This window comes from Galleria mellonella, unplaced genomic scaffold (genome assembly GCF_026898425.1).
Source record: "Galleria mellonella isolate WM207_F2 unplaced genomic scaffold, CSIRO_AGI_GalMel_v1 utg139, whole genome shotgun sequence".
Lineage (NCBI taxonomy): Eukaryota > Metazoa > Arthropoda > Insecta > Lepidoptera > Pyralidae > Galleria > Galleria mellonella.
The window spans coordinates 2,832,754-2,858,778 of NW_026441995.1; the positions used below are offsets into that span (position 1 = coordinate 2,832,754).

General features: G+C 36.6%; 2 protein-coding genes across 6 annotated transcripts; one reads left to right on the forward strand and one right to left on the reverse strand.

The window, feature by feature from the left end:
* Window positions 1-574: 574 nt before the first annotated feature.
* Window positions 575-3,831, reverse strand: LOC113514177 (B9 domain-containing protein 1). Of its 2 annotated transcripts, none has more exons than XM_052903459.1 (3): window positions 3,568-3,831; window positions 2,458-2,685; window positions 575-728 (listed from the first exon to the last, which is right to left on the reverse strand). In XM_052903459.1, the coding sequence occupies exons 1-3, from the start codon at window positions 3,743-3,745 to the stop codon at window positions 610-612; spliced, it is 525 nt and encodes a 174-aa protein (XP_052759419.1). In that variant the 5' UTR covers window positions 3,746-3,831; the 3' UTR covers window positions 575-609. The 2 variants fall into 2 exon arrangements, with proteins under 2 accessions (XP_052759419.1, XP_052759418.1); XM_052903458.1 differs by having other exon boundaries at window positions 3,496-3,831.
* A 262-nt stretch (window positions 3,832-4,093) lies between these two features.
* On the forward strand, window positions 4,094-25,320 carry LOC113516414 (ras-associated and pleckstrin homology domains-containing protein 1-like). Of its 4 annotated transcripts, none has more exons than XM_052903449.1 (8): window positions 4,094-4,701; window positions 10,167-10,301; window positions 17,905-18,023; window positions 19,180-19,262; window positions 19,770-20,143; window positions 20,380-21,504; window positions 22,258-22,565; window positions 23,063-25,320. In XM_052903449.1, exons 1-8 carry the CDS (start codon window positions 4,630-4,632, stop codon window positions 23,373-23,375), a joined length of 2,529 nt encoding a protein of 842 aa, XP_052759409.1. In that variant the 5' UTR covers window positions 4,094-4,629; the 3' UTR covers window positions 23,376-25,320. The 4 variants fall into 4 exon arrangements, with proteins under 4 accessions (XP_052759409.1, XP_052759411.1, XP_052759410.1 ...); XM_052903451.1 differs by having other exon boundaries at window positions 17,923-18,023; XM_052903450.1 differs by having other exon boundaries at window positions 10,173-10,301.
* The last annotated feature ends 705 nt before the right edge of the window (window positions 25,321-26,025 follow it).

Genomic DNA, 26,025 nt, shown 5'->3' on the forward strand with positions numbered 1-26,025 from the left:
TGAAAACAGGCCAGTTAGCCCATCATGATGAATTCATCAGGAATTTACCATGATAGTTTCCAGGGGGAACCGCGAGGAGGTCGACCTGGTTGGGTGTATTGCTAACAATGGGATTCTCGGTCTCCATCACTAACAATCCCTTTCCCCCCAGTCAGGGTATTTGACCGATCGTGAAAAAAATATTTTAAGACTGTAAGGCCATACCAAGTTCGCCGGGACAGCTAGTTCATAATATTAATAAGGATTGTTGTACTTATCCAGCCGTGTAGGTCCCGGAATAGTATAGTACCGTAAGTGTCGTAAGAGGCGACTAAAAGAACATAATGGTCGAGGAATAGACAGCTGCGTCCCTTTTAAAACATCAACAAAAGCCAACCTGCGATTGCCAACCTGCCCGCCAAGCGTGGCAAACATTGGCAAATCCCCTTTATGGGTGAAGCTATGTTTAGCAGTGGACTACTTGAAGAACTGTACTTATGCAAAAAAAAATATTTTTTTTTAGCATATAATATGACAATATAAAATCTCACTATCCACACCTGTTCGCCATCGTATACAAATAAATACATCTGTGTTAAGGTTTCAATATTTATTTACATGAATATACAATTACGTATCAGATATGTTTCTAACAGCTGGCGGCTGATTGTCGTAGCCAAGTTTACGTAGATCTTTGGACACCATTGACAAACTCACCGTCACTGAGTCATACGACTCCGTACGCAATACTGAAACAAGCAGTCATAGATTTTACAAGTACTCTTCGATCATCAATACTAGGATATATAATATCATCGAAAACATAAAATGTAAAAAAGTGCCAAGTCTCGAATTCAGTGCTTCCACTACAAAAAGTTGTGCGATGTCATGGAAGTCCGTTAGTTTAGTTAATGTCTATAGAATCACCAATTTAACAACTTTGTTATAAAAATATTGTCTAATTAATTACATATTAATATTTATAGTGACCGTATCAGTATTAGACATCTTTATATCTATAATAATTATAATGACTTAACAGTTGTATGCCACCATAATTATAAAATAATCATCTAATAGAAAATCTACTATTTCAATTTCTAAGTAATCTAAACAACGCACTTAAAATTAAACTATTTTATTAATAAAAAATTTTTGTTATTTACAATGATGTTATAGGGGAAGAAGTTAAAAATGCCGTGATTCGCATTGAGAAAAGAATAGTAAGGCCGTGCTCACTTGGCGAAAACACTGCCGTGCTTCCGTGAAGTCACTAATGGTATCCCGTTTCTTCACCCGCATGAATCAGTATATATTTCTATATAGTTTTTTTTTTTTATACAACTTAGAGTGAAAAACAAGCTGACGGCCCACCTGATGGAAAGTGCTAACCGTCGCCTATAGACATGAGCAGTACCATGGACATAACAGAGTATACTGTTTCGCCCATGATACCCCCATGCGTTGCCATTCCTGAGGACTCAGGTGTTATTCCTCTGTACCCAGTAAATTCACGCCATATCCCACCCTTCTATAATATAAGCTATATGTGTGCCAAATTATATTAAAATTTGTTCAGTGGTTTTCCGTGAAAGAATAACAAACATCCTATATATAACATCTAACCTCACAATTATTTGCGTTTATAATAAGTACCTACCAGGATATATCTACACCTGCTAGGGGGAAACTGCAGAATATATCAATTTAGGTGAACTGTCAACTTGTTTGCCATTCGTCATAAAAAAAACCTCTGTAACATCCCACTCGTATTTTTTTAGCCAAATGAAAGTGCTTACATGGCTATGCTTCATGGCTTCATTGGAGAGTTTATGCCTATAAGTCACCATGCTGGGCAAACGGGTTAGTTAATTGTTAGTAATGGGGTATAAAATTCAGGGCGTATTGCTAGCAATAGAATTCCACAAAATTCGCCCTGGAAACTATCGTGATTAACCATTCGTTGCATGATTCTTTTATATATATATATATATATATATATATATATATATATATATATATATATATATATATATATATGATATAATTCGTGTTCAAAATTAAAGGAACAATGGTTAAAAAAATAAAATTGACAGCTATGGTTTTTTTTTTTTGCAATGGACATTAAAAAGGTATCCAGACACGATCAACTTAAAGTGAAATTGTTCTATTATATAATTTTTGGGCATTCAATGTTATGATGGAAATTTCCACCATTATGCAAAGAAGGGTTAACTCTTGTACAATTCGCCACGATGATGTGTATGAAAACAGGTCACACGAATGTCTATGTGAAAACAGGTGACTTCGCGTGACCTGTTTTCATCCTCATCTATAATCTCTCATCAGTATCCCGCCATTCCATCCTCATCCATTAAAAAAAAAGATAGTTACTATTTTTCAGGTGAACCATCAACTCGTTTATCGTTCCATGTCCCATAAAAAAAAAACTAGATAACTGGCTGAAAATAATCTTACGATAATTCTCCTTTCCACTGGCCAGCATTTTAGGGTCCGCCAGCTCGGGACGCCGACCAGTGAGCCACGCCAGCCATTCTCCGAACACTGTCGCCGCTTGAGGACGGACTAGTGGGGCCGTCAGTACCCTGGTTCCACACGTCGGCGGCATCAGTATTAAAGCGTAACCAAGCAAAGAGTCACCGCTTAGTCTGTTCTGTGCTCTCACTGTTATGAGCAGTTGGGGCCCTAAAAGGAAATATAACTGTTCATACTTATTTTAAACGCCAGAACATAATATTAGATACCTAGAGGGGAAAGGGATTGTAAGTAATAGAGACTGAGAATCCCATTGCTAGCAATATACCCAACCAGGTCGACCTCCTCGCGGTTCCCCCTGGAAACTATCATGGTTAATTCCTGATGAATTCATCATGACGGGCTAACTGGCCTGTTTTCATTCTCATCTATCACCCTTCACTGGTGCTCCGTCAGCGTATTCCGTCAGCGCAGGCGGGCAAAAAAAATGTATTTATTTACGACATTATATTATCTCTAAATTTATCAGTGTTTCTCTACAATATTATGCATGTATTATACATATAAACAATCCTCTCGAATTACTCTATCTATTAAAAAAACCGCTTCAAAATCCGTTGTGTAGATTTAAAGATTTAAGCAAAGCGACGGACAGACAGCGACAGCGAATTTATACTATATAGTGATTCTATTTCACTCATAAAAAAACAGCGTCCTTGTAAAAGGAAAGGGATTTTTAGGGTATTATCTACCCCATTGCTGGTTGTTGTTGGTTAAACCGTTTGAGGCCGACCTTCACCTGGTCCTACCTGAAAACCGTCACGGTTTTTGATAAACTCGTCACGATACACAAGCAATTCGAAATAAATCTATTTTATTTATACAGCTAATATAATAGTACCATAGACATCATAGAATACACTGTGTCACCCATGGGGGTGCCATTTATTGCCATTACATCATATCATAACTAATCAAAATAAACAATTTATTTGAGAGTCAAAATGTGAATTTACTAACAACCAAATACGTTTGTGCTGCCAAAAACTATTTCCAATGGCATATTAAAGACTACTTTTTCTGGATCTATACCAGATCGCGACATTTGACTCGATCCAGTGGCGAGACCAGACACTGACTCCCAGTCTGGACCCCATATTATTTCGTACTGTATGTACACTTGTTCATCGAATACTCCCGCGGGAAACGAGACAAATTCTACTTGCCCACTAAATGACACAAGAAACTTAGTGATATCATTGCCTTTCATTGAAATATTTGGAGAAATACTATATTTTAGACAAGAAACAACAGCATTATGAGAATAATGACAAAACGCCACAATCAAAACAAAACAATGGTTACTATAGCGACCAGTGTTTCCATATATGTACAAGGAAAAATGAAAATATTCCAATCATAATCAACCAATTTAGATTATGTCTTTACAACTTGTAAAATTATTTTTAAATTATTTCTTTAGTATATAATACATTATTCTTTTAAATGTTAATTTTTTTTATAAACAATGTATTTTTTTAATTTTTAATCATAGACAAGAGGGTATTTGCTTCCGCCGAGCTGTTTTACCGATATGCTTCTAAAGTTTGATCACAAGATGGCGTTACTAGTACTTTCAAAATCCCAATCGGCCACCATTGTTGAAGGCGATTCCATTCAATACTTTCTTGAATTTTCCGTTTTTTCTAATAGTTAACTAGGAAATTTATCTTTTTTATTTATAAGATAGAGTGACCAATATTTCAGAAGCTATAACCAAGGCTTATTTAACCTTAACAGTGCATATTTCCAAAACCTAAATACGTTCAAAATGTCACGCGAAGTGAGCATCAGATTCGAGAACACCATACCATGCCCGAAATAAATGTGGTTTTCTTCTAAATAAGTGTTTGATGACTGTAAAATAGTACAGTTTTCGGTTCGTAATATTTGTGGCATGTGGTGGAAAGTTATAATATCCTTGTGCACTCATGAAAACGTTTCAGAAGATTCTGTACACGTCGTAAGGAAGCGCAGTTACGCGGGCGAAGGCTTCAAAGTTACCGGTATCATTATGGTGGACTGAGAAAGTGTTTATTGACGGATTACTATTGAATACATGTTGTAAACAGTGCTGCGACGGCTCCGCGCACGATGTCAGGCGGTTCGCAGCACAATCCTAACGGCCGGCAATCTCAACTGGGCCCCGGCTGGAGCCCCTTGCAGGTGGTGCTTATTTTCCAACTTTATTACTATGTTGAAAACAACTTGTTTTCTATTCAGTAAAAGTTGTGTTCCAGAATGCTACCTACATAAAACAAGTTACTAATTTCTTAATTGTTATAAGAGAATGAATAGTAACATCTATATACAATAATTATGTTTAAAATTATCCAATTCTAATAACTGTTTTCTTACAATATTAAAAATATAGATAATTATAGATGCAATCCCAAATATATTTATAAAGCTTACCAAATAAATTTTCCTTTGTGTACCTACTAATAACTCATAGTACAGTGAGTAAACAAATCAGCTGTTTACACTATTTTCCTAATATAAAATATATGGGGTAAATAATGTTTCTTAAACTTTAATGGTTATATAATTTCTGGGGCATATTTTTATTTTTTATTTAACTTATTAAACATAAATTATGGTCTAGGACAAATCAAGGTGAATTATAGTCTGATTATTTTAATTCATACAATAAAATCATGATGAATACAGAGTGGGATATAACAGTGAAATTACAGAGTATGAAAATAAAAAAGCTTAGTCCTTAAGCATAGCAAGACTATGATGGAGGTTCCATTGTAATATCCATGGTGCTGTTTACCACTATAAGTGTTGGTTACCACATACCAGTGGACTATGTGGTGGTGGACTAGTTGAACTTTCTGTTTCTATGCTACTTTTTTTATTTGTATAAATGATTATTTTTACCAAAAACAATACAAATAAATAATACAAAAACCAAAAAATATTGAGTCTCTTATACTAACTTGTTGCTTTTAACTTTTTTTTTAATGGTTGAAATTCAAAAGAATGTCAACAGGTCAATAGACCTAATTAACAACTTCCTTCTGTTTGAAGTTGCTTGAAAAAAATGAGAAAATAGGAACAGTAAAAATGCAAATAATCTATTTTTGAAGTCGGTTAAAAATAAGTGTGGCAATGCTGTCATGAAAATGGCATTTTGCAAGACTACCTGATGTATCACCATTACTCCTTACACTGTGGTATCTAATGAATATCATTGTACTGTTAACAATTTCCTAACAGATTGTACTCATTATTGCCAAAAAGATATCGCTAGGGAAAAGTGACATATTTATTCCATTTATCCCATTTATCCACTCTTACACCCCAGGGGAAAAAGTTGTAAGGACAAGTGTGCTTGGCCATCATTTTCTAGGGAAAACTATATGAAGAACAACCTGATAAGGTGTATTGCTAACAATGGCATTGGCAGTCCCCATTACTAAATCCCTTTCTATGGGAGGAAAGGGACTGTCAGGTCCACCACATGTGGTTCTCCCTGGAAACCATTGTGACTAATACATGTAACATTCATCACGACAGGCTAACAGACCTGCTTTTATTCTCATCTCTCATCCCTAACTGGTGCTCCGCCAGTGTATACTGATAACGCAGGCAGAATTATTATCCATTAAAAAAATTTATCCCTTTCCTTCCAGCGATTCCAACTTTCAAGAGCTAACTTAAAGAGGCTTAAAATTTTATGTCTATAGTCATTCGTAGTTTTATTATTGGCTAATGAATTATGTTTTACAAAAATATAAAAACATAAAAAAAATTCTTTCCAATTATAATAGGTGAAGAAACAAATATACCTGTTGCCAATTAAAATTTAGTAATAACTCAATTCATTATCATACTGATATTACAGTTATCATATATTCTAATAGAAAATATTGTGATAAGACTTGTTGTTTATCCATGCTTTGCCTATTTATAATATATATTATAATTCATGGTCTTTCCCTATTACATTATAATTAGATAAATAATTATAATTCCCATATAATTTATTTCAAAATGCTTTCTTTGAGTTATGGTTTTATTTTGTAATATTTTATATTTTCTTTACAAATAATATAAAAAGAAAATATCCAAATTTGTTGATGTGTATTCATTCCAAATCTCAACTTACCAAGCTTACACTCCCCAGAAACATTTACTTTTTATAATATAAGATACAATAAAATAATAAATGTAAAAGGAAGTAGTGACTATGTTGACTTATGAACATGTATACATGAGGTGTGTGTGTATGTGTGTGTGTGTCTGCATTATTTATCAATTCAATTTTTGAATGATTTTTGCAAGTGATCCTCTAAAACATAAACCATAGATTAACTTGCATTTGAATATTTCAATAAATTTTCCAAATGTTTATAACCAATCTACCAAACCAATAATCTCAGTATTATACATCTTATTCTATGATTTATAATTTACTTCAGTATAAAATCTTTTTTTTTTTTAATTTTTATAATAGACTAATGTATAAAATTGTTTTATATTTATATTTTGATAAATAATAAACAGGTGTTAGTTTTGTTTTATATTATAAACTCTTAATGACTACCATTTAACTGTACTCTCAAGGATTCCATAGACAAAAGTTTAACAATTTGATAGGTATTTTCTATTCTTTTGTTAAACATTGGAAAGTTTTTTGTTATCCTCCACTTTTCTTTCATCTGTTTATCGAGATTGTAATCAAACATGCTTCAATTCTTATTGTTTTGATAATAGAAAATTGGTGCTAATAATTTATGATGTGAGTATGGCTTTGACACATAGATTTTAGGTTTCATCTATGTGAAATTACTAAATTTATTCTAACTAATGACTCTAATCTCTATGACTGATTTCCTCTTATTAATTGTTTAACCAGTTGGTTATGTATTCAATTTTTTTTTCTTTTTGAGTATTTAATTGAATTAGTGCTAATTGGTGGTTTGTATTCACACAATTAAACTTAAAAATGTAAAATAATAATAAAATTATTTAAAAGAGCATCACGCAAGTTTCTTGCTCGTTCTTCTTGTGATGAGACAGCTTTCCGAACGAGCGGTAAATTAAAAAAAATGTAATGACTTTTCAAAAGTGCTTCAATGTAAGTTTATTTGAATAAATGATTTCTATTCTATTCTATTCTAACAATTGTAATATTAACACATTTTTACCTTCTGGCATCGTAATTCTTTTTAATGATTTTGATGTTCATGATTTGGACGTTGTCCAAATGTGTACACAACAATAATGGTATTTTAATGATTAATGCCTGAATATGCAAGAGAAAATTTTAATTGCTGTATCATGATCAGGTAGAAATGTTAACTATTTATTTGCCACAAAACACATAATTACAGTATTAATACAAATAAAGATGTGAATACATAAATTATGTGTATTAAAGTAACCATCAAACGAGTAGGTATGTGGGTAGTGCTGTGTCACAAAAAGGTCATAGCTCATTGGGGAACATTGTTTATGCTGTAAACCACTCATTTTCAACTAAACCTGTATAATACTAGTGTAAAATAGGGTGGTAACAAAGTTAGTTGATGATGGTGGTAGGTCTAAGGGATAAAGCTGAGTTTTATTGATGGAATTAAAATGAAATGATAACCCCATATGTACTATTGGTGTATTCTAACAGGGTACTAGTGAATAATGATAGATTGAGGGTGAAGTCAACTCGGTTGGCTAATCATGACAAATTTACTAAAATTTAATCACAATGGTTTCCAGGGTACATGCAGAGATCAATCTGCTATTCAATATTTCTTATATAAGGTCTTTTAAGCAATAGGGTTATTATACCGCGTTACTAACAATCCCATTCCCCCTAGTATCCAAAACTATTGGATGAAATGAGTTATAAAAATGTTTGAAGCAAATAAAGGTCATTGACACTCAGTATGCACTGAGTAGGTCAAGTTGCCACACATGTAATTGGTCAAATAACTACTGAATTACCACCACAAAAGTATGGTTCAACTACTATTTAACTAGTCTTCTATTAGCAATATATTATACTATCAAATATATATGATCTAAATATCTGATATAATTGTTATTAGTGTTATTATTTTAAAAAAATGTATAATAATTAATAATTTAATTCCTTTATTTTGTATTCCCTATTAAATTTTATTTTTAATATCTGGTTGTTTAGTTAAGCTATGAATCTAAGTATTTACTTAATTAATTTTTTTTTTCAATAACTGATTTACATGTGTAATGTACTTTTCAAACCTCTAATTATAATTCAAAGATATATGAATACATTTACGATTCTATATGATAATATGTCCTTTAGCTGGTTGCAACATACAGGCGGTTTGTAGGACTCTTTGTCTAGTATAATATGTATGTATTTACAAAAAAAGTATTTAAGTATGTCTAGCAGTTGTTTATATACCTATAGCTCTGTATATACAGGTGAAATCATAGTCATTAACACCTTAAATTCTTAATGACTAAAAATGTTCAATCTTACAACATTGTAACCTTCAAGAAAAGAGCATATTCCTTTTTAAAAAGTGGGCAGCTCACCTGCAATTTTTCTGGTGTTGCGGGTGATCATGGGTGGCGGTAATCCCTTACCATCAGGTGAGCTGCATGCTCGTTTTCCTCCTTTGTTATAAAAAATCCCTGTCGTACTATCAAGGCGCACCCTCACAGTCGACGAATTAGTATCGAAATATGAAAATGTATTGTCGTTTATCATTGGTTGTTTCTTTGGTGAAAATAATCACTTTAAGCTGTGATACTGAATATATTTATTTCCCTTAAAAAATGCTAATTATTTTGATGTTATCTTGATATAGTATAAATTCTGCTTAGTTTGCGATTTATAGTTGGCGCTCAATTATGTCCAGTGTTTTTTTTTTTTTTATATAAAATTTAATATCTTCTCGGATACTTCAAACATAGAATGAAAAAAACACTAGATGAGCCAGCATAATCATTCTCTTTTCGTTTGATCGTATTCATGGACCATATTATCTCTGTGTTCACTCTTAGGATGGTTACACGTCGTGTTATATCTTATATATAAAATTCTCGTGTCATGGTGTTTGTTACCAAACTCCTTCGAAACGGCTTTACCGATTTTCATGAAATTTTGTGTACATATTCGGTAGGTCTGAGAATCGGCCAACATTTATTTTTTATACCCCTCAATGATAAGAGTGACCCACCCCTAAATTTTTTTTTTATTTTTATTTAAATATGATTTAGCATTGAAAAATATATACAACCTCAAATTTTCACCCTTTTACGATCAACCTCTGTTTTTTAAGCGCGATTTTTATATTTCGCAATAAGTGGTACAACATAGTCACAATATAGTCATAATCGTCAGTGTATAAAGATGAACAGCACCATGGACTTGAGACCACAGAATACACAAAATGAAAGAAAGATTGCCCAAGGTCACTTCTAGCTACTAAGAGGACTAAAGACTTGTCTCCGTACTCTATAATTCATGACAATAGCAACGACCCATCTTTCTAACCATAACAGCAATGCAAGCATAGCTGCTGCCCAGCAGCACCATGGCTGGGTAAATTTATCCATCCAAGCGTATTTTATGCAATCTCCCTCTAGTATTTACTATTATTATGTAAGACTGTGCAACTGTGCATCAGTTACAGGTGGCCAACTTCCTGGCGCGCGCGCCCCAGGCTCACATGGCGTCTGACAGAGGCGTGACGTGGCATACGCCGACACCCCCGCCGCATATGTACCATGTGCCAGCACCGTCGCCACCAGACCCGTTGCAGGTACTGCCATTACATTATTCTATTTTTGAAATACGGCATGTACGTAAATACCCTCATTATTCATAAAAACGTTAGACGTCTAGAAAACCTATATTAAGTATTAAAGTGCTTTGTCTCTCTCCCTTTTACTTTAATTTCTCGAAAGAAAGTGGCTGAACACTAATAGTTAAAATAAATAGGTTTAAAAGAGGTATTAATTGTAATGAATAAGGAGGTAAAACTTTGTCATAATGCTAGGTTGTAAGTCATTGAACGCTTTTATAATTTTACGTAAGATATCAGTGAGGTGAAGGTCAAATCAGGTCAGTTAGCTGCGATGCTTTTATGGAAAGACACATATTGAGATAACCTCCACCTAGCGATGGGACAGTTAGGCTCTAATACTAACAATCCCTCCCCCTCTGTTTGGTGCAAGCATCCACTGCCTAAAATTGTCACTTACTATCAGACAAAATATTTATACATATGTCTTATAATGATTAGATAATAGGTACTGCTCATGTCTATAGGCGACGGTTACCACTTTCCATCAGGTGGGCCGTCGGCTTGTTTGCCATTCTAAGTCGTATAAAAAAAAAATGTTACAGGGGGAAAGGAATTGTTAATAATTTAATATAATATCCCCATTCATAGCAGTATACCTTATCAGGTCGACCTTCAAGTGGTTGGAAACCATAATGGTTAATTCTTGTGGGTTTCGTCACGATGGACCAAATGACCTGCTTTCATCTTCACCTATCATCCCTCACTGGTGCTCTACCAGCACATACTGATACGACTAGCCAGAGTACCATTCCATTATCATCCATAAAAAAAATATTACGGTCGTTATATAAATAAGTAGGGTAGAAGCAACCTTATCGCATTATTACACAGCGCATAGATTTGTCTATTTCCATCTCTAGCAGTTTCAAATATAACTATGTACCTAAATATTCTCTGTGACACACCAGGGTACTAAATTTAGAAATAAAAATACAAACTACTCGCGCGTTTAAAATTTAAATTGTATGTAGTTATTCATCCCGGTTCCTGACATTTCCAATATTTTGCAATGTTCACGGTCACAAGTAGATTTGACTACGATATATATATATATGTTTTAAAAAATTTTGCATAACCCTTCAATAGGGAATATATTTTATTTGGCGAAAAACTAAATCCTAAAATAATAAAAATAAATGTTTTTTTTTTTGTTTATGGATGAGAATGGCATGGTAACCCTGCATTCGCTATTAGTACACACTGGTGGGTTATTAGTAAGAGATGATAGTTGAGAATGAAAGCAGGTCAGTAGGCCCATCGTGACGAATTCAACGATAATATAGTCACGATGGCTTCCAGGGGGAACCAAGTAAAGTTCGACCTGATAGGGTATATTGATAACAATGGGGACTAACCTCCGCATTACTAGCAATTCCTTCCCCCCAGTTCAATCAAAATGACGCTTTCTGATTTTATCTAAAGTAACATTATAGAAAGGAAAGACTTGATTTTTGTATGTAATGAATAAACTCAGAAAATATTTAACCGATTTAAAAAAATATTTCACCTATAGAAAGCTTCGTATGGGGCTGCTAGTCCCCATTACTCTTATTAAAATCCGCTTTCAAAATCAAACCCAACGCTTATTGCAATTGCCTATCAATTTTCAAAAACAATTGAGCATTCATCCACTAGTGCTCCACTAGCGAAGTAAAATATTAATAAGCTTATTGTTATTAATAAGCTGTCACTGAAACTGGATCATCATCACCGTCATATTAGGCTTTAACTGTCCTCTGTTGAACATAAGCCTCCCCCTTGAGGGGGTTTTGTTAGTAGTTGCCACGCTTGGCAGGCGGGTTGGCAACCGCAGTTAGACTTTAGAGATGTTTTAAGAGGTACGCCGCTGCCCATCCCTCGCCCTCCCTGTGTCAACACTTTCGACACCCACTGGAAAGGAAGTGATGCCCTAGTCTATGCCGAGACCACACGGAAACTTTGAATATTGATAGATAAAAATGTATTTGAAAAATTCCAAAACTAAATACGATGAAGTATTTAATGATACATTTATATGCATCGTATTCTGTGATTCTAGAGAAAGTAGATAAAACCTTATTTGAGATTTTATACAACTTAGAATGGAAAACAAGCTGACAGCCCACCTAACGGAAAGTGGTAACCGTCGCCTATAGACATGAGCAGTACCATGGACAAAGTATATTGTTTCGCCCATGAAACCCCCCATGCGTTGCCATTCCTAAAGACTCGGGTGTTATCCCTTTGTATCCTATAAATGCACTGCCATATTCACCCTTCAAACCGAAACATAGCCATGCAAACACAACTGCTTCACGGTAGAAACACGAATGGGACAGAGGTGGCCAAGCAAACAACTTTTGTACAAAGTCTCCCTCTAGTAAATCAGTAAGAAATTACTTCAATGTACGATAGGGCTGATATACCCAAAGAAGGTACCAGAGAGAGACTTTGTACAAAAGTCGATTGCTTGGGTACCTCTGTCCCATTCGTGTTTCAACCGTGAAGCAGCTGTGTTAGCATGGCTGTGTTTCGGTTTAAAGGGTGGGATATGGCGTGAATTTACTGGGTACAGAGGAATAACACCTGAGTCCTCAGGAATGGCAACGCATGGGGGGTATCATGGGTGAAACAGTATACTCTGTTATGTCCAAGGTACTGCTCATGTCTATAGGCGACAGTTATCACTTTCCATCAGGTGGACCGTCAGCTTATTTGCTTTTCTAAGTTGTATAAAAAAAAAAGGTAAAGGCTCTTAAAGGAAAAAAGACTAACTGCGACGTTCACAGTTTTCTGTAAATTTTCAACTTCGGATATAAACACTCTTAAATTTGTTAAAGTTGGCGAGTTTCAGAACGGATCACTGCACTCGTAACTTCATGATTTATCCATGCTGCACGACTAGTTTGATATATACGAATCTTGATCTTGTATCAAAATTTAATATTGTCACTTAACAGAATGCAAAAGGTGATTTATTTATTACATTAATCCAATAAATATAAAATTATTGATTACAATTTTTATTCTATTAACACCTGTGCAAACAACTTTAACATAATACATGTGAAGACAATGTTTAAAAATAATACCTAACAATTACTAGCCAAGTATTTAATTTCGGTTTTCCCCAAACTGACTCATGTAACTTATGGGTTATCATTTAACTCCCCCAAATCTAATTCTGGACAGATTTACTACTGTACATTTTCAACCGACTTCAAAATTAAAGGGATTCTCAATTCGATTGTATTTTTTTTTTATATTTATTAACTCGTAACCCCGTCAGTCGTAAAGCGATTTGGAAAATTCTTTTTTTTTTTTTTAATCTGAAAGGATATACAGATTAGCCACCATAGAAATTTTAACATAATCGGTTCAGGAAGTAAGGAGGGAAGGGGACATGCTGTTTAAGAGTGTATGAAAGTACATACTCCTATTTACGTTTACCATACACATTTGTAAATCTTTGCAGATTATAAAGACTAAATTGTGGGAGTTCTTGTATATGTTTGCCACTGCTATTTTTCTTGTAAATAATGCCTTTCTCTATTTTAAATCTTTATTTAATCCTCGCAGATGATAGCCATCTTTTTGTTGTAAACTACTAACATTTTATTGTAATACAACTTGTTTACTACTCGTATACCAGATTGCATATTGAGAATACGATCCACAAAAAACAACCGACTTCAATGTTCGCAAAACCAATTATTTTAATTTAAAAACTAAACCACTGAACCAATTTTGATAAAGCATTTATGTATCTATAAGTATAGCCTTTCAGGTAACAAAAGAATCTTCCAAATCGGCTAACAACTGACAGAGTTATGAAGAGAGGAACAAACTAAAAAAAATATAATCTAATTGAGAATCTGCTTCTTTTTGAAGACGATTGAAAAATGTAGTAAATATATTTCAGAAATAATAAATAAATTAAAGAAAATATAAACATCAGAATAAACATACATAATAGTATACACTGTGTGTTATTCTGTGGGAAATGAAGCACCCCCAATGTCTGTCCTTTGTCCTTTATTCGAAACTATATTCTATTCCGCTAATTAAATCAATAGTTACTTTATTACTATTTTTTACATTAGGTTTTGCCAACATGTGCGAGCTAGGGGGAAAGGGATTGTTAGTAATGAGATTTACAAGCTCCATTGCTGACAATACACCCTATCAGGTCGACATCCACGCGGTACCTCCTGGAAACCATAGTGGTTAATTCCTATTTAATTAGTCACTATGGGTCAACTGACCTGCCTTTATCGTCACTTTTCACTAGTAGTCGGTCTGTTAAAGCTTGCACATATTTTTTTTTCTATTGGGTGAAGATGGAATGATAACCCCGCCTGCGCTATCAGCATACGCTGACGGGGAGCCAGTGAGGGATGATAGGTGAGGATGAAAAGAGGTCAGTTAACCCATTCAGCACGATGGTTTCCAAGGGGGACCACATGTAGGTCGAACTGGCAGGGACTGGCAATCCGCTTTACTAACAATCCCTCCCCCCTCCCCCACCTGATGGTGTTAACTCATAGTTTATAGAAATGATAAGCTAAAGGGGCATACATATGTCATAGAATTCATTGCAACGCCCTTGGTAACCCTGGTACTCAACAATAATGCGAACAGCTGTTGAATAAATTATAATTATAGATTTCATAATTAAGTAGTAACAATTGTTGATATACAATTGTGCTCTTAAAATACAATATCTATAAGATTGCTTTTACGATAAAACAGTCTAATGTATTACAAAAAAAAAAGATTTGTTGAATGACCATCTGACGTAGTGTACTTTGTATTTTTTTTTTTAAATGAAAGGTATTTGAATTGCCAATGCTAATGGTTTTTATGTCGGGTTTTCCCCTCTTATTTCATATGAAAAGAATTATAATTTAATGCAAATTAAAATAAATTATAAATTAATATAAAATTTGAGCACATTTTTATTAGTTGTACCTTTGTCCCTCTTGTTTCTGTCGCGAAGCAGTTATGCTTGTATATATTTGGATGATGAGATATATACAATTAAATTACTAGGTTCGGAGATCACTTTTGCCCTTAAATATACCAATTTTTTAAGGGCAAAAGTGACCTCCTATATATAGATAATAATAGAATGGTAAGCCTCGCCTGCGCTATCGGTATACACTGGCGGGCCACTAGTGAGCGATAGTGCTAGTCTAAGATGAAGCAGATGAGATGGCCCATCGTGACGAATTCCACAAGAAATAAAATTATTTTCAGGGAAAATCACTTCGAAGTCGACCCGATAGGGTATATTGGTAGCAATGGGGCCATTAGACCCATTACTAACAATCCATTTTGTATGCGTTATAATGTGTTCTGTTATGTCCACGATACTGTTCGTGTCTGTATGTGTCGATTACCACTTTCCATCATAATGGCCGTCAGCTTGTTTGTCATTAAAAGTTGTAAAAAAAAGCTAGCAAGACTAGAAAAACATTTCATAACATAGTTCGTAAGAAAGACAACTGCTTTAGGTACAATGGTAATGTTACAGGGGAAAAGTGACACAACACATAAATGACAAAATCTTTACAGAGAGACGCAACAACAACTTTTGTTGTAAGTCATTCGCAAATATTTCGTACTCGATTGCGATTTATCAACCAAACTCAATTTCTCAATTCGCTTGTACTATTTTATGGTTATTACCATACAACTCCGTCATTTATAAACATTTTTTTTTTTTATACCACTGAGGTGGAAGACAAGCGTACGGCCCACCTGATGGTAAGCGGTTACCGTAGCCTATGAACGCCTGCAATACCAGAGGTATTACGCGTGCTTTGCCGACCCTGAAAAAACCTCTTTACCTCCCTTTTTAAGAACCCCATGCTGTAGTCTCTAGGAAAACTTCGGTAGGGAGCTTCCATAACCTGAGTGTTCGTGGTGAATTAAATTTAGAGAATTCGATTATTTTTCCAACGGACTTCTAAAAGAAGAAGATTCTCAATTCGATTGTATTTTATTTATGTTTGTTAATTCCGGTACTGATCATGTCTATAGGCGACGGTTACCACTTTCCATCAGGTGGGCCGTCAGCTTGTTTGTCATTCTAAGTTGTATAAAAAAAAATCATAACTCCGTCAATTGTAAACATATTTAGCTTTTTTTTGTACGAAAGGATATTCTTTCCGATTGATCCCATAAAAATGTTTATCAAAATTAGCTCAGTAATTTACTTTTTAAATATTTGGTTTGGCAAAGATTAAAGTCTGGTTTTTTTTTCCATAGAAATGTCTTAAATTATTTATTTACATTATAGAGCGTAAAGAGATAATATATAATGGTCAAGTGATAGACGGTTGCATCGCTCTTAAAACATCACCAAAGCCTAACTGCAGTTGCCAATCCCGATAGCCAAGTGTGGCAACTACTGGCAAAACCTTATGGGGGATGATATGTTCAACAGTGGACTGTTAATGACTGATATGTGAATGATGAAGACGTCTTGAAATATGCCCTTTGATAAGTTGTAAAATTTGTTTATAAGACTAGGAAAAACTAAATATGTTATGATGGGAAAAAAGATACTCTTTTGTGTAGCAAAGTATTTCTTAATATCTATTGACAAAACGACTAGTGCTTCCGTCATCAACAGTTCAACGAACTATTGCCTTGAGCTCTCACCTAACAATAGTTTACAATCACTTTCTTGGGCCAATGGCAAAATTTTAAAATTCGCAACCGAAAATTAGGCTATCATCATTCCATAAGACAATATTTATAGCTAAATGGGTGTAACATACCTATTATTGTGTTAATATATTGTGTATATGTATATATTGGTATTTTGTATATATTTATAATATTCGGTATGATATTTCTTATTATGAAATTTAATTTTTTGCATAATGTATGTTCGCCACTACTCTGGTATAATATTGGATGGTCCCAGAGAAATATCCCACTGGGTTAATTTTATATTTTTATTGTATAAGTTCATACAATAAAATTTACAACCACCTCATTATCGCAATGGGTATCTTGTTGCTTTGCGTTAACAAGGATTAGGTTTTCAATTGAAAGGAAAAGGAAGGCCAGAGGGAGACTGTACAAAAGTTGATTGCTTGGGTACCTCTGTCCCATTCATGTTTCTACCGTGAAGCAGTTGTGTTTGCATGGTTGTGTTTCGGTTTGAAGGGTGGGATATGGCGTGAATTTACTGGGTACAGAGGAATAACACCTAAGTCCTCAGGAATGGCAACGCATGGAGGTATCATTGGCGAAACAGTATACTCTGTTATGTCCACGGTACTGCTCATGTCTATAGGCGACGGTTACTACTTTCCATCAGATGAACCGTCAGCTTGCTTGCTACTCTAAGTTGTATAAAAAAAAAACAATAAACACTTCTTTTTCTTTTTCGAAATAAAAAAAAATATTTTGGACAGACTCCATATAGTCTGGCAATGGTTATTGTAACTACATATTATGTTTTATAATGTTAATTTATGTTTAAAAATGTATATCTTTTTACCTATGTGCATATAAATATTCATGACCTGTATCTAATACACTGCCGATATGACCATCGTAGGGTCTATTGCAATTGCAGGCGATGAAGAACGCCGCGGGAAACTCCGTGTTCAGACACACGGCGACGCCGCCCGAGCTGTACAGGCACACGCCCACCCCGCCAGACAAACATCTGTTGAGGTGAGTACATGTTTGCTTTTGCCTCTTGCATTCGAATTATTTCAAATTAATTAAAAAAAAAGTGTCTTTATTCATTGCTATCAGCCAGCAACAATTCATTAAGGTTGAAAGATATCATTTATTTTTAACACATGTTCACTTACAGGAAGTTGATTGTAAACATTTGTGTTTTAAAATTTACCTTTGCCTCTTTTGTTCGAATTGTGTATTTGAAATTCTTCTTAAAATATTTCTTTATTTATTAACAGCCAGCAAAACAAATTTTTATAATACTACTTTTTTTTTTCTAATGTTGTACACTCACCAATATTAAATTTGGTTGACATTTGTGTTTTAAAATTCCAACTTACACTCATTTTTTAACACCATTATCAAATTAAAGCACTGACATATCGGACTATGATATTTGGTCATGTCAAATCATAACTTTCACTATAACAGCAACGGTCGATACCATTGCGGTTACAAATGAAGGCATCGTGACCTACTGGTTAACTACCCTTTAACCGCAAAGGTTGTAGGTTCAATTTGGTTGCCACCAAAAAAATTGAAAATTAAACCAAACCCACCGTTTCACCGTTCATTAAACAAAATTCATCCTAGTTCATTTTTCATTCATTCATCACGTTCATTTCTAAAATGCTCGATAAAATACGTATATGCTATATACTCTATCTGAAATAATATGTATTGCTAAGTTCAATGCTAGATTTACATGCTTTTTATTTATTTATTTACACACACACTAAACAAACTTTCCATTTAAATAATATCATTAATTAAATACAATCGCTCTTTAAGAAAAATAATATAAATTATACATGTTACATACGTATAACAAAACAACATAATAATAAAGATTACACAATTATATAATAATTACTTTGAATTTAGAATGAAAAGAAAAACATATAAAAAACAAAATGAATGTAGCAGTGTTTGTGCAAAGGACCTCACTCAGCATATGTCGCAATTTCAAATCTGAAGCTTTACGCTATTTTTTATCTTATATTAATGAGGTTTATGGTTAGAATTTAATATTAATAAACTTTATAAGTCAAACTCTTGTGATTTTACCACTCAAACATGAGGTTATCCAAATTTTATTTATATGTGTGACATACAATGTCTAACAGCAGTTGTCATAACTTTCAAGGCATACGCCGTCACCTGGTGATGTCAAAGCGGGCGCGGCACTTCCCCCTGGTGATCTTTATCCACATCTAGGACCAGGCAGAGGTGAGATTTGTTTACTATTACAAAGTGTATTTTTTTTTAATATAATTAATGAGTATTATCTTTTTTTTTTTAACATAAAAAAACTACTTCTATTATATATTATATCTATGGAGCCAAGGTCAAAGCGAGTAAATCCTTTCGATTATTATAAAACAATATTAAAAGTAAGCAATCATAGATACTGCATCACACACACCTTAAATGTTTGTTCGACCAAAAAATTATTTGTACCTTAATAAAATTATTAAGAGAAAATAAATGCTTATACACATTTTTTGGTAGAAAAAAAAAATCAAATTCAGAAATACACAACAAAGTAAAATGTATACAGTATTATTAGAAACTTCGTAGAACGTTATAAAAATATTGGGCGTAATAGGATTTCTTCCTCCAAATGCTAAGCTATACTCTCTGTACAAGAAGTTATCACATAACAAATACAAATAATAACTCCAATTCAAGTATACGACTTATAATAATTCCGTTCTATTATTAAACACATTACAGAGAAACTACGACCAGAGGAGTTGCTGTCGTACGCGCGCGTGGGTGTAGACCTGTCCCTTGCGGGGCGGGCGAGTGCAGGCGCGAACGGGTCGGCGTCGTCCCCCTCCCCCGCACCCGCGCCCGCCCCCGCATCCACCACCGTCCCGCCCGGGGCACCCGCCGCGCCGCCCGCGCATCCACCGTCACCGGCGCTGTCCGTGCGCGACGCGCCCACCATCAACAGCCTGATCGCGCGAGCGCAGCCGCATGCGCGACACGCGCACGCACGCGTGGACGCGCTGCTGGAGCGGCTGGTGCCGTCGCCCGTGTCGCCGCACTCGGTCATTGTGCATTCGCGCGCCGCGCCCACACCCTCCCCGCCCTCCTCCAATGAGGTAGGTCTTCTCATAATATGCAATTTCATAAAACGTTTCGACATATTTAAAATTCGGAAAACTGTCTACGATCACAGCTCACTCTACTTGCATTTATTTTATTCTTATAATTTGAACTATAAAAAGATTATATTTTTCAATATAACGCTCTATATTTGAGTTATTCTGAATATGTCAATTTAAATCTTATTAAAAATCTTATATTCCTACTGTAACCATATTATATTTTATTCTAGGACTCGACAGATTCCTGCGGAGCGCCCCCTGGTTCCAAAAGAAAAAGAAAACCCGAGAGGACTTTGCGTGTGCCAACAGCTCCCCTTATAACCCCCGCAGTGACGGTGCCGACAGCTCCCGCGTCCGTTCCTGCTTCCGCACCCTCCCCCTCTATCATCGCGCCCGCCCCCGCCCCTGCCGCCTCGCCGCCGCCCGTCGCCCGCCTTGTGCCCCCAGAGCCCCCCACTAAACCGCTAGAGAACGGGGATGCCCCTCATGCTCAGCACAACGGCCCGGAGCGGTCCCCAACCCCACCACCGGCCTCTCAGCCGCAACCGCACCCTCCACAAGAGGAACACTCAGAGAATCAGCAACCGGATCGCCCGCCTTCTCGAAGAAAAACGCGTTCCGGCTCTGCGGAAACTATAGACGATATAGCAGCTATGATAGCGAGTACCACGCGATCAGAAGCGCCTGCACCGCCGGCCCTACCTCCAGAAGCGCCTGTTACCCCAGTAATGGAAATGGATGTCCCAGGGACAATCGACAAGTTGAAAAGTGTCCTCGCTAGCCCCGAGCCCGCAAAACCGGAAACAGAGCCAGAGGTCCGGAAGTCTCCAGCCAAAAGCGAAGAGAAACCCTCAGAAACCCCTCTCGTGGAGGCAGCCGCCGCGCCGAGGAGACGGAGCGCTCGTACGTCTAACTCTGAGTCCACGAACGTACCTGTCGAATCTCCCTCGGAGGCCAAGCCGGCCGAGCCGGAGACGAGCGGCGCGAGGAGTGCCGAGCCTACCGCCGCGAGCTTCGTGGAAGTTGAAAACCAACTGGAAAAAATGTTTGCCGGCCTCGAAGAAGGACCTGCGAGTAACGAAAACAATGGAACAGAAAGCGCTCCCGATAGCAGCCGGAAACCTCAAACGACTAAAGCGAGAAAACGAAGAAAATCTGCGCCCACGAAAGGTGACAGAAAAGCGTCAAGACGATCGAGTCGAGCGTCCACCGGAGAAAACGGGCCAAGAAGAAAGCTGCCCAGAAAGAAAGTCGACTCAGGAAAGGGAAAGAAAAACAAAGAGGCACCTGTAAAAGATGCTTATGACTCTGGCAGCAATGCGAGCTCGAGCCGATCGAGAGGTCCATATATACAGGTATTTATGACTTATCAATATTTTTTTATTTCTTAGCATGGTTTTCAAGACAATTTTTTTATGTGATAAAAATAGAATAATAATTCTATTGGTGTATGCTAACATGGTACCAATAAGAGATTATAGGTGAGGATGAAGTTAGGTCAGTTGGCACATCGTAGTAAATTCATTTAGAATTAACAAACATTGTTTATTAATTCTAAATTAGGAGGATTGTGTACAGGTTGACCTAACAAAGGTATATATACTTCATTGTTAACAATGTCCTGTCTCAATAAGTGATTACATGTCCTAAATGTGGGCTGTCAGCTTTTTTTGTGGATAAAAATGAAATGGTAGTCCAGTCTGTGCCAGCAGTATATGCTGGCAGTACCAGTGAGTGACGATACGTGAAGATCAAAGCAGGTTATTTAGGCCATCATGATGATTTCACGAACCGCGTGAAGGTCAACCTGATAAGATATATTGCTAACAATAGGGCTTTTTTTAATGGGTGATAATAGAATGGTAACCCTGCCTGCATTATTGGTATATACTGGCGGGGCACCAGTGAGAGATGATAGGTGAGGATGAAGTAGGTCGGTTAGCCCATCGTGACAAATTCCACAAGAATTGTTCATGATGGTTTCCAGGGGGAACCACATGGAGGTCGACCTGATAAGGTGTATTGCTAGCAATCCTTTCTCCCTAACAATAAGGCTAATGGACCCCAGTAGGCCGTTAGGTTGTGATTACAAGTAGCTGGGTGTGCAGATACGCGGTCCGCGCGACTCGCCGCTGTCGGTGAGCGTGATCAACGCGTGGACGGGCGAGGAGGAGGGCGAGGCGGGCGCGGGCGGCGGGCGGCGCAAGGCGGACGAGTTCCGCAACGGGCTGCGCGGGCGCGGGCTGCACGCCAGCACGCTGGGGCTGCGCTACGACGCCGCCACCGCCGACCGCACCTGGCTGTGCGCCTTCTGCGAGCGCGGCCCGCACGCCGCCGCGCCGCACCTCTCGCCGCACCACCCGCTCGGCGACCTCTTCGGGCCCTACCCGCTCGACACCGACTGCGACGAGTACAGGTACGTCGCCGCCTCACAGATGATGACGATAGGTGACCTGTCTCCTAACATGCAAATGTTTCACCTCAGAAAGTGTCGCAAAGCGAAATTGGCCATGTTTTCATATAAAAATAATACTTGAAATTTCGAGTGTTAATAATCTACAATCAATTTTTTTTTATAACAGTCTATTTTTTTGTTAATTGGCCATAAATTTTTACTGAATCAAGTATATTTACATATGTATAATAGCATATGTAAATAAATTTTGTAAAAAAAATATGATAGTAACAAAGTTAAATAAAATAAAAAGTTTTTTCTGATAAATTTTGTAAATATGTTTTTCTTACCTGGTATGCTTCTTTTGAAGCAGCCAGTGTCATTATATAGATAGGGCGAAAACAAACATCCCTTATTGTACAATGATTCCATTTCTCTGTCCTGTCATTTCTGTGCGGGCTATTTAATATTATGTTCTGTTACTAATAAACAAAGAAAGAAATAATATGTGTGCGCAGGGAGCTGGAGGAGGCGACGCGGCGCAAGTACGCGGGCTGCACGGAGGTGTGGTTCCACGAGGCGTGCGGCGTGTGGGCGCCGGGGCTGGTGGCGGCGGGCGCGCGGCTGTGGGGGCTGGCGGCCGCCGTGTGGGCGGCGCGCGGCGCTCGCTGCGCGCTCTGCGGCCGCGCCGGCGCCGCGCTCGCCTGCGCCGCCCGGGCCTGCCGCGCGCGTGCGCACGTACCCTGCGCCGCCACACCCGCCGCCAGCTGGCGCCTCGACCACGCGCGCTTCCGGGCGCTGTGCCCGCGCCACGCCGCCGCCTCCGTCTAGTGCGCGCGCGCGCCACACTTACACTACGGAGAAACTCGTCGAGTGTTGGCCATCTGACACTTTGGCAACATCGCAGGCAACGGAAACAGTAGTGGCCCGCCTAGTTTTTATATGCATCGAGGTAGTCGCGGCACTCGTCCCGCGGGACGGGCCGCCGCCCGCCGCCCTCCCGTTCTACAGTTCGGTACCTTTCGCCCCGCGCGACTATTTACTCGTAATATTACGCCTCATCTAGATGTTTTATGCGTCTGTGTAACATAGAAACGATGTAGATACGTGATTCTCTGTTAACTTTGTAGATGTAATTTATTCAGCTGCCCGACATCCGAACGTTTACATATATGTACAGAATATTTTACATATAAATTAGGCCCTAGCGGTGAATAGTTGTACACAATTTATGGTAAAATGGATTTTAGAAATTATGTAAATATAGTTTATATTGTATGTACATAGCAGTTTTACGCGTCGGAACACCATTGTATAAAAAACATTTTAAACCGTAATTGTGAATTTAAACATTTGGTAGCATTAATTTTGTGATCATTTTATTGCTTTCTCAACTTGAAAATTACGACTATCGACTTCACATGTTATATTGGCACAACTAATATGTACTTATTAAAGCAAAGGAAAAATGGCATGTCTCAAATGATTCCATGCCTCAAGGTATACAATGAGTAAATAATATAGTGTGTGAACATTACTTTTCTCTATACCATATCTTTAGTCTATGGTTAACTTTGCCCTCTCTATCATACAGTTATACATTTATAATAAATAAAAAAAAAATTAAGCATTATACTTAAATACTTTTATTTGTACATTTTGCAAATGATATTAATTATGTGTGTCCTTGTATATATAGGACTGTTACTTTACTCATTGTAAACTGACCAAAATATTGTAAATCTCATAATATTGTTTACATATTATGTAACAATGCAGTGATATTAAAAGTAATAATTTTTACTTTTGTGTAATAATTATTATAATGTTTTATGTGAAACAACTTTTTAGTTGCCATTTTAGAATGAAAACTAGTCTAACGGATAGTGTCTTGTGATTTAAAAGAAATATGAATTGTTTGGGGTCTATTGAAATTTACAATAACATTTTTAGCTTCTTAAATAATTGTGTATATGGATCATACTGCATTGTTATAGGGGAATGAATGGAATACACACTGTGTAGTGATTGATCTATTATACTTTATGGTTATATTACCGTAAACTTTACGCTTAACATGTGCGAGGTGCCTCGGAGTTTTTGTGCGCTTATTTAGAAGTTAATGTTCCCATATTGATAAAAGTAACGATTCTATATTGATAGACATTTTGTATTATATAAAAATCAAACATTCATTAATCGTGTGGTAATCAGGTGAATCAGAGGTTTCATTATTGAAACCTAACCAGTGTAAGAACATTAATGGCTGCTTATTTAATATTGCATTAGATTGGAGCAGTTTTGTACAACGTATTTTCAGTCACTGTAATGTAATAAGTGCGAGCGAGGTTGTCGTGTGATTATGGAACTGTGTGAACCGCATAAAAATGTCGAGGCCTCCCGCGTATCGGAATATATGGAGCTATGATCGTTTGTTAGCCAATGAGCGAGTGTTACACGCTAATTATCGTGTACTGTAATTCCAGTGAATAGAAAATAGAATTTATTTAGAGAATATTAAGGTACAAATTTATAGTAGGGAGAATCGGGCCAGTTTTAGTGTTTTTAAAATTTATTCAAACATCAGACGTCGCATGAACACGTAATTATGAACAATGATGAACACACAGCAACCCAAAGCCTTCATATTGTAAATGGTGTAAGAATTTTTTTATCACTTACGTCAAATGATTACTTTATTAAGTATGTAATTGTTATAAATTATATTTATCATGACATTATAAGCAAATTGAAATACAACATGTTTAAAATGAGAGAGCTAACTTTTATTTACTTATGGTGACCAGATTAACTCACGCCAATTAACATCTTAATACATAAAAATCCTGTGTCACGATGTTCGTTTACGCTGATCTCCGAAACCGTTCATTCGATTTTAATTTTGTTTGATTCTTTCCTTCAATTTGAAAGTTTGGGAAGAAAAGGTCGACCTGCATGCAGTTTACCCTGGAAACCGTAGTGTATAATTCTTGTTCAATCGGTTACCATGGGCCTGCCTTCATTGTCACCTATCATCATTCACTGGTGCCCCACCAGCCTATACCGATAGCGCAAGCGAGATTACTATTCCATCTTCACCCATTAAATATAAAAAACCAGAGATTGGTTGAGATTTTTTGAGATTGGAGAGAGTTTTTATTCCAATAAGAAAGAATTGACTCTATAGGGAACAAAACAGTTAGGTAGCTCAACCAGTACAAACTAAGTTCGACATTAAATATTTTTTATTGCTATTAGATATTTTTTTTAATTCGAAATCATGTTTTTTGTGCAACTTAGAATGACAAGCTTACGGCCTACCTAATGGAAAGTGGAAGCTGTGGCTATAGCACAGTACACTTACTCTACGAGGCCTATAGACATGAACAGTGCCATATACATAACTTTAAAATACTTTGTGTTAACGTTAACCCGTTAACTGTCTGCTCCTGAACGTATCCACCCCTAGAAGAGGGATTTT

Coding starts and splice junctions, on each gene's coding strand:
- LOC113516414 (XM_052903449.1), top strand. CDS start 4,630: ATGTCAGGCGGTTCGCAGCACAATCCTAACGGCCGGCAATCTCAACTG. Junction 10,302..17,904: donor CGCCACCAGACCCGTTGCAG/GTACTGCCATTA, acceptor TGACCATCGTAG/GGTCTATTGCAATTGCAGGC. Junction 19,263..19,769: donor ACATCTAGGACCAGGCAGAG/GTGAGATTTGTT, acceptor AACACATTACAG/AGAAACTACGACCAGAGGAG.
- LOC113514177 (XM_052903458.1), bottom strand. CDS start 3,745: ATGAAAGGCAATGATATCACTAAGTTTCTTGTGTCATTTAGTGGGCAA. Junction 2,686..3,495: donor CAGCACAAACGTATTTGGTT/GTTAGTAAATTC, acceptor ATTTCCTTTTAG/GGCCCCAACTGCTCATAACA. Junction 729..2,457: donor CAGTGGAAAGGAGAATTATC/GTAAGATTATTT, acceptor TGCTTGTTTCAG/TATTGCGTACGGAGTCGTAT.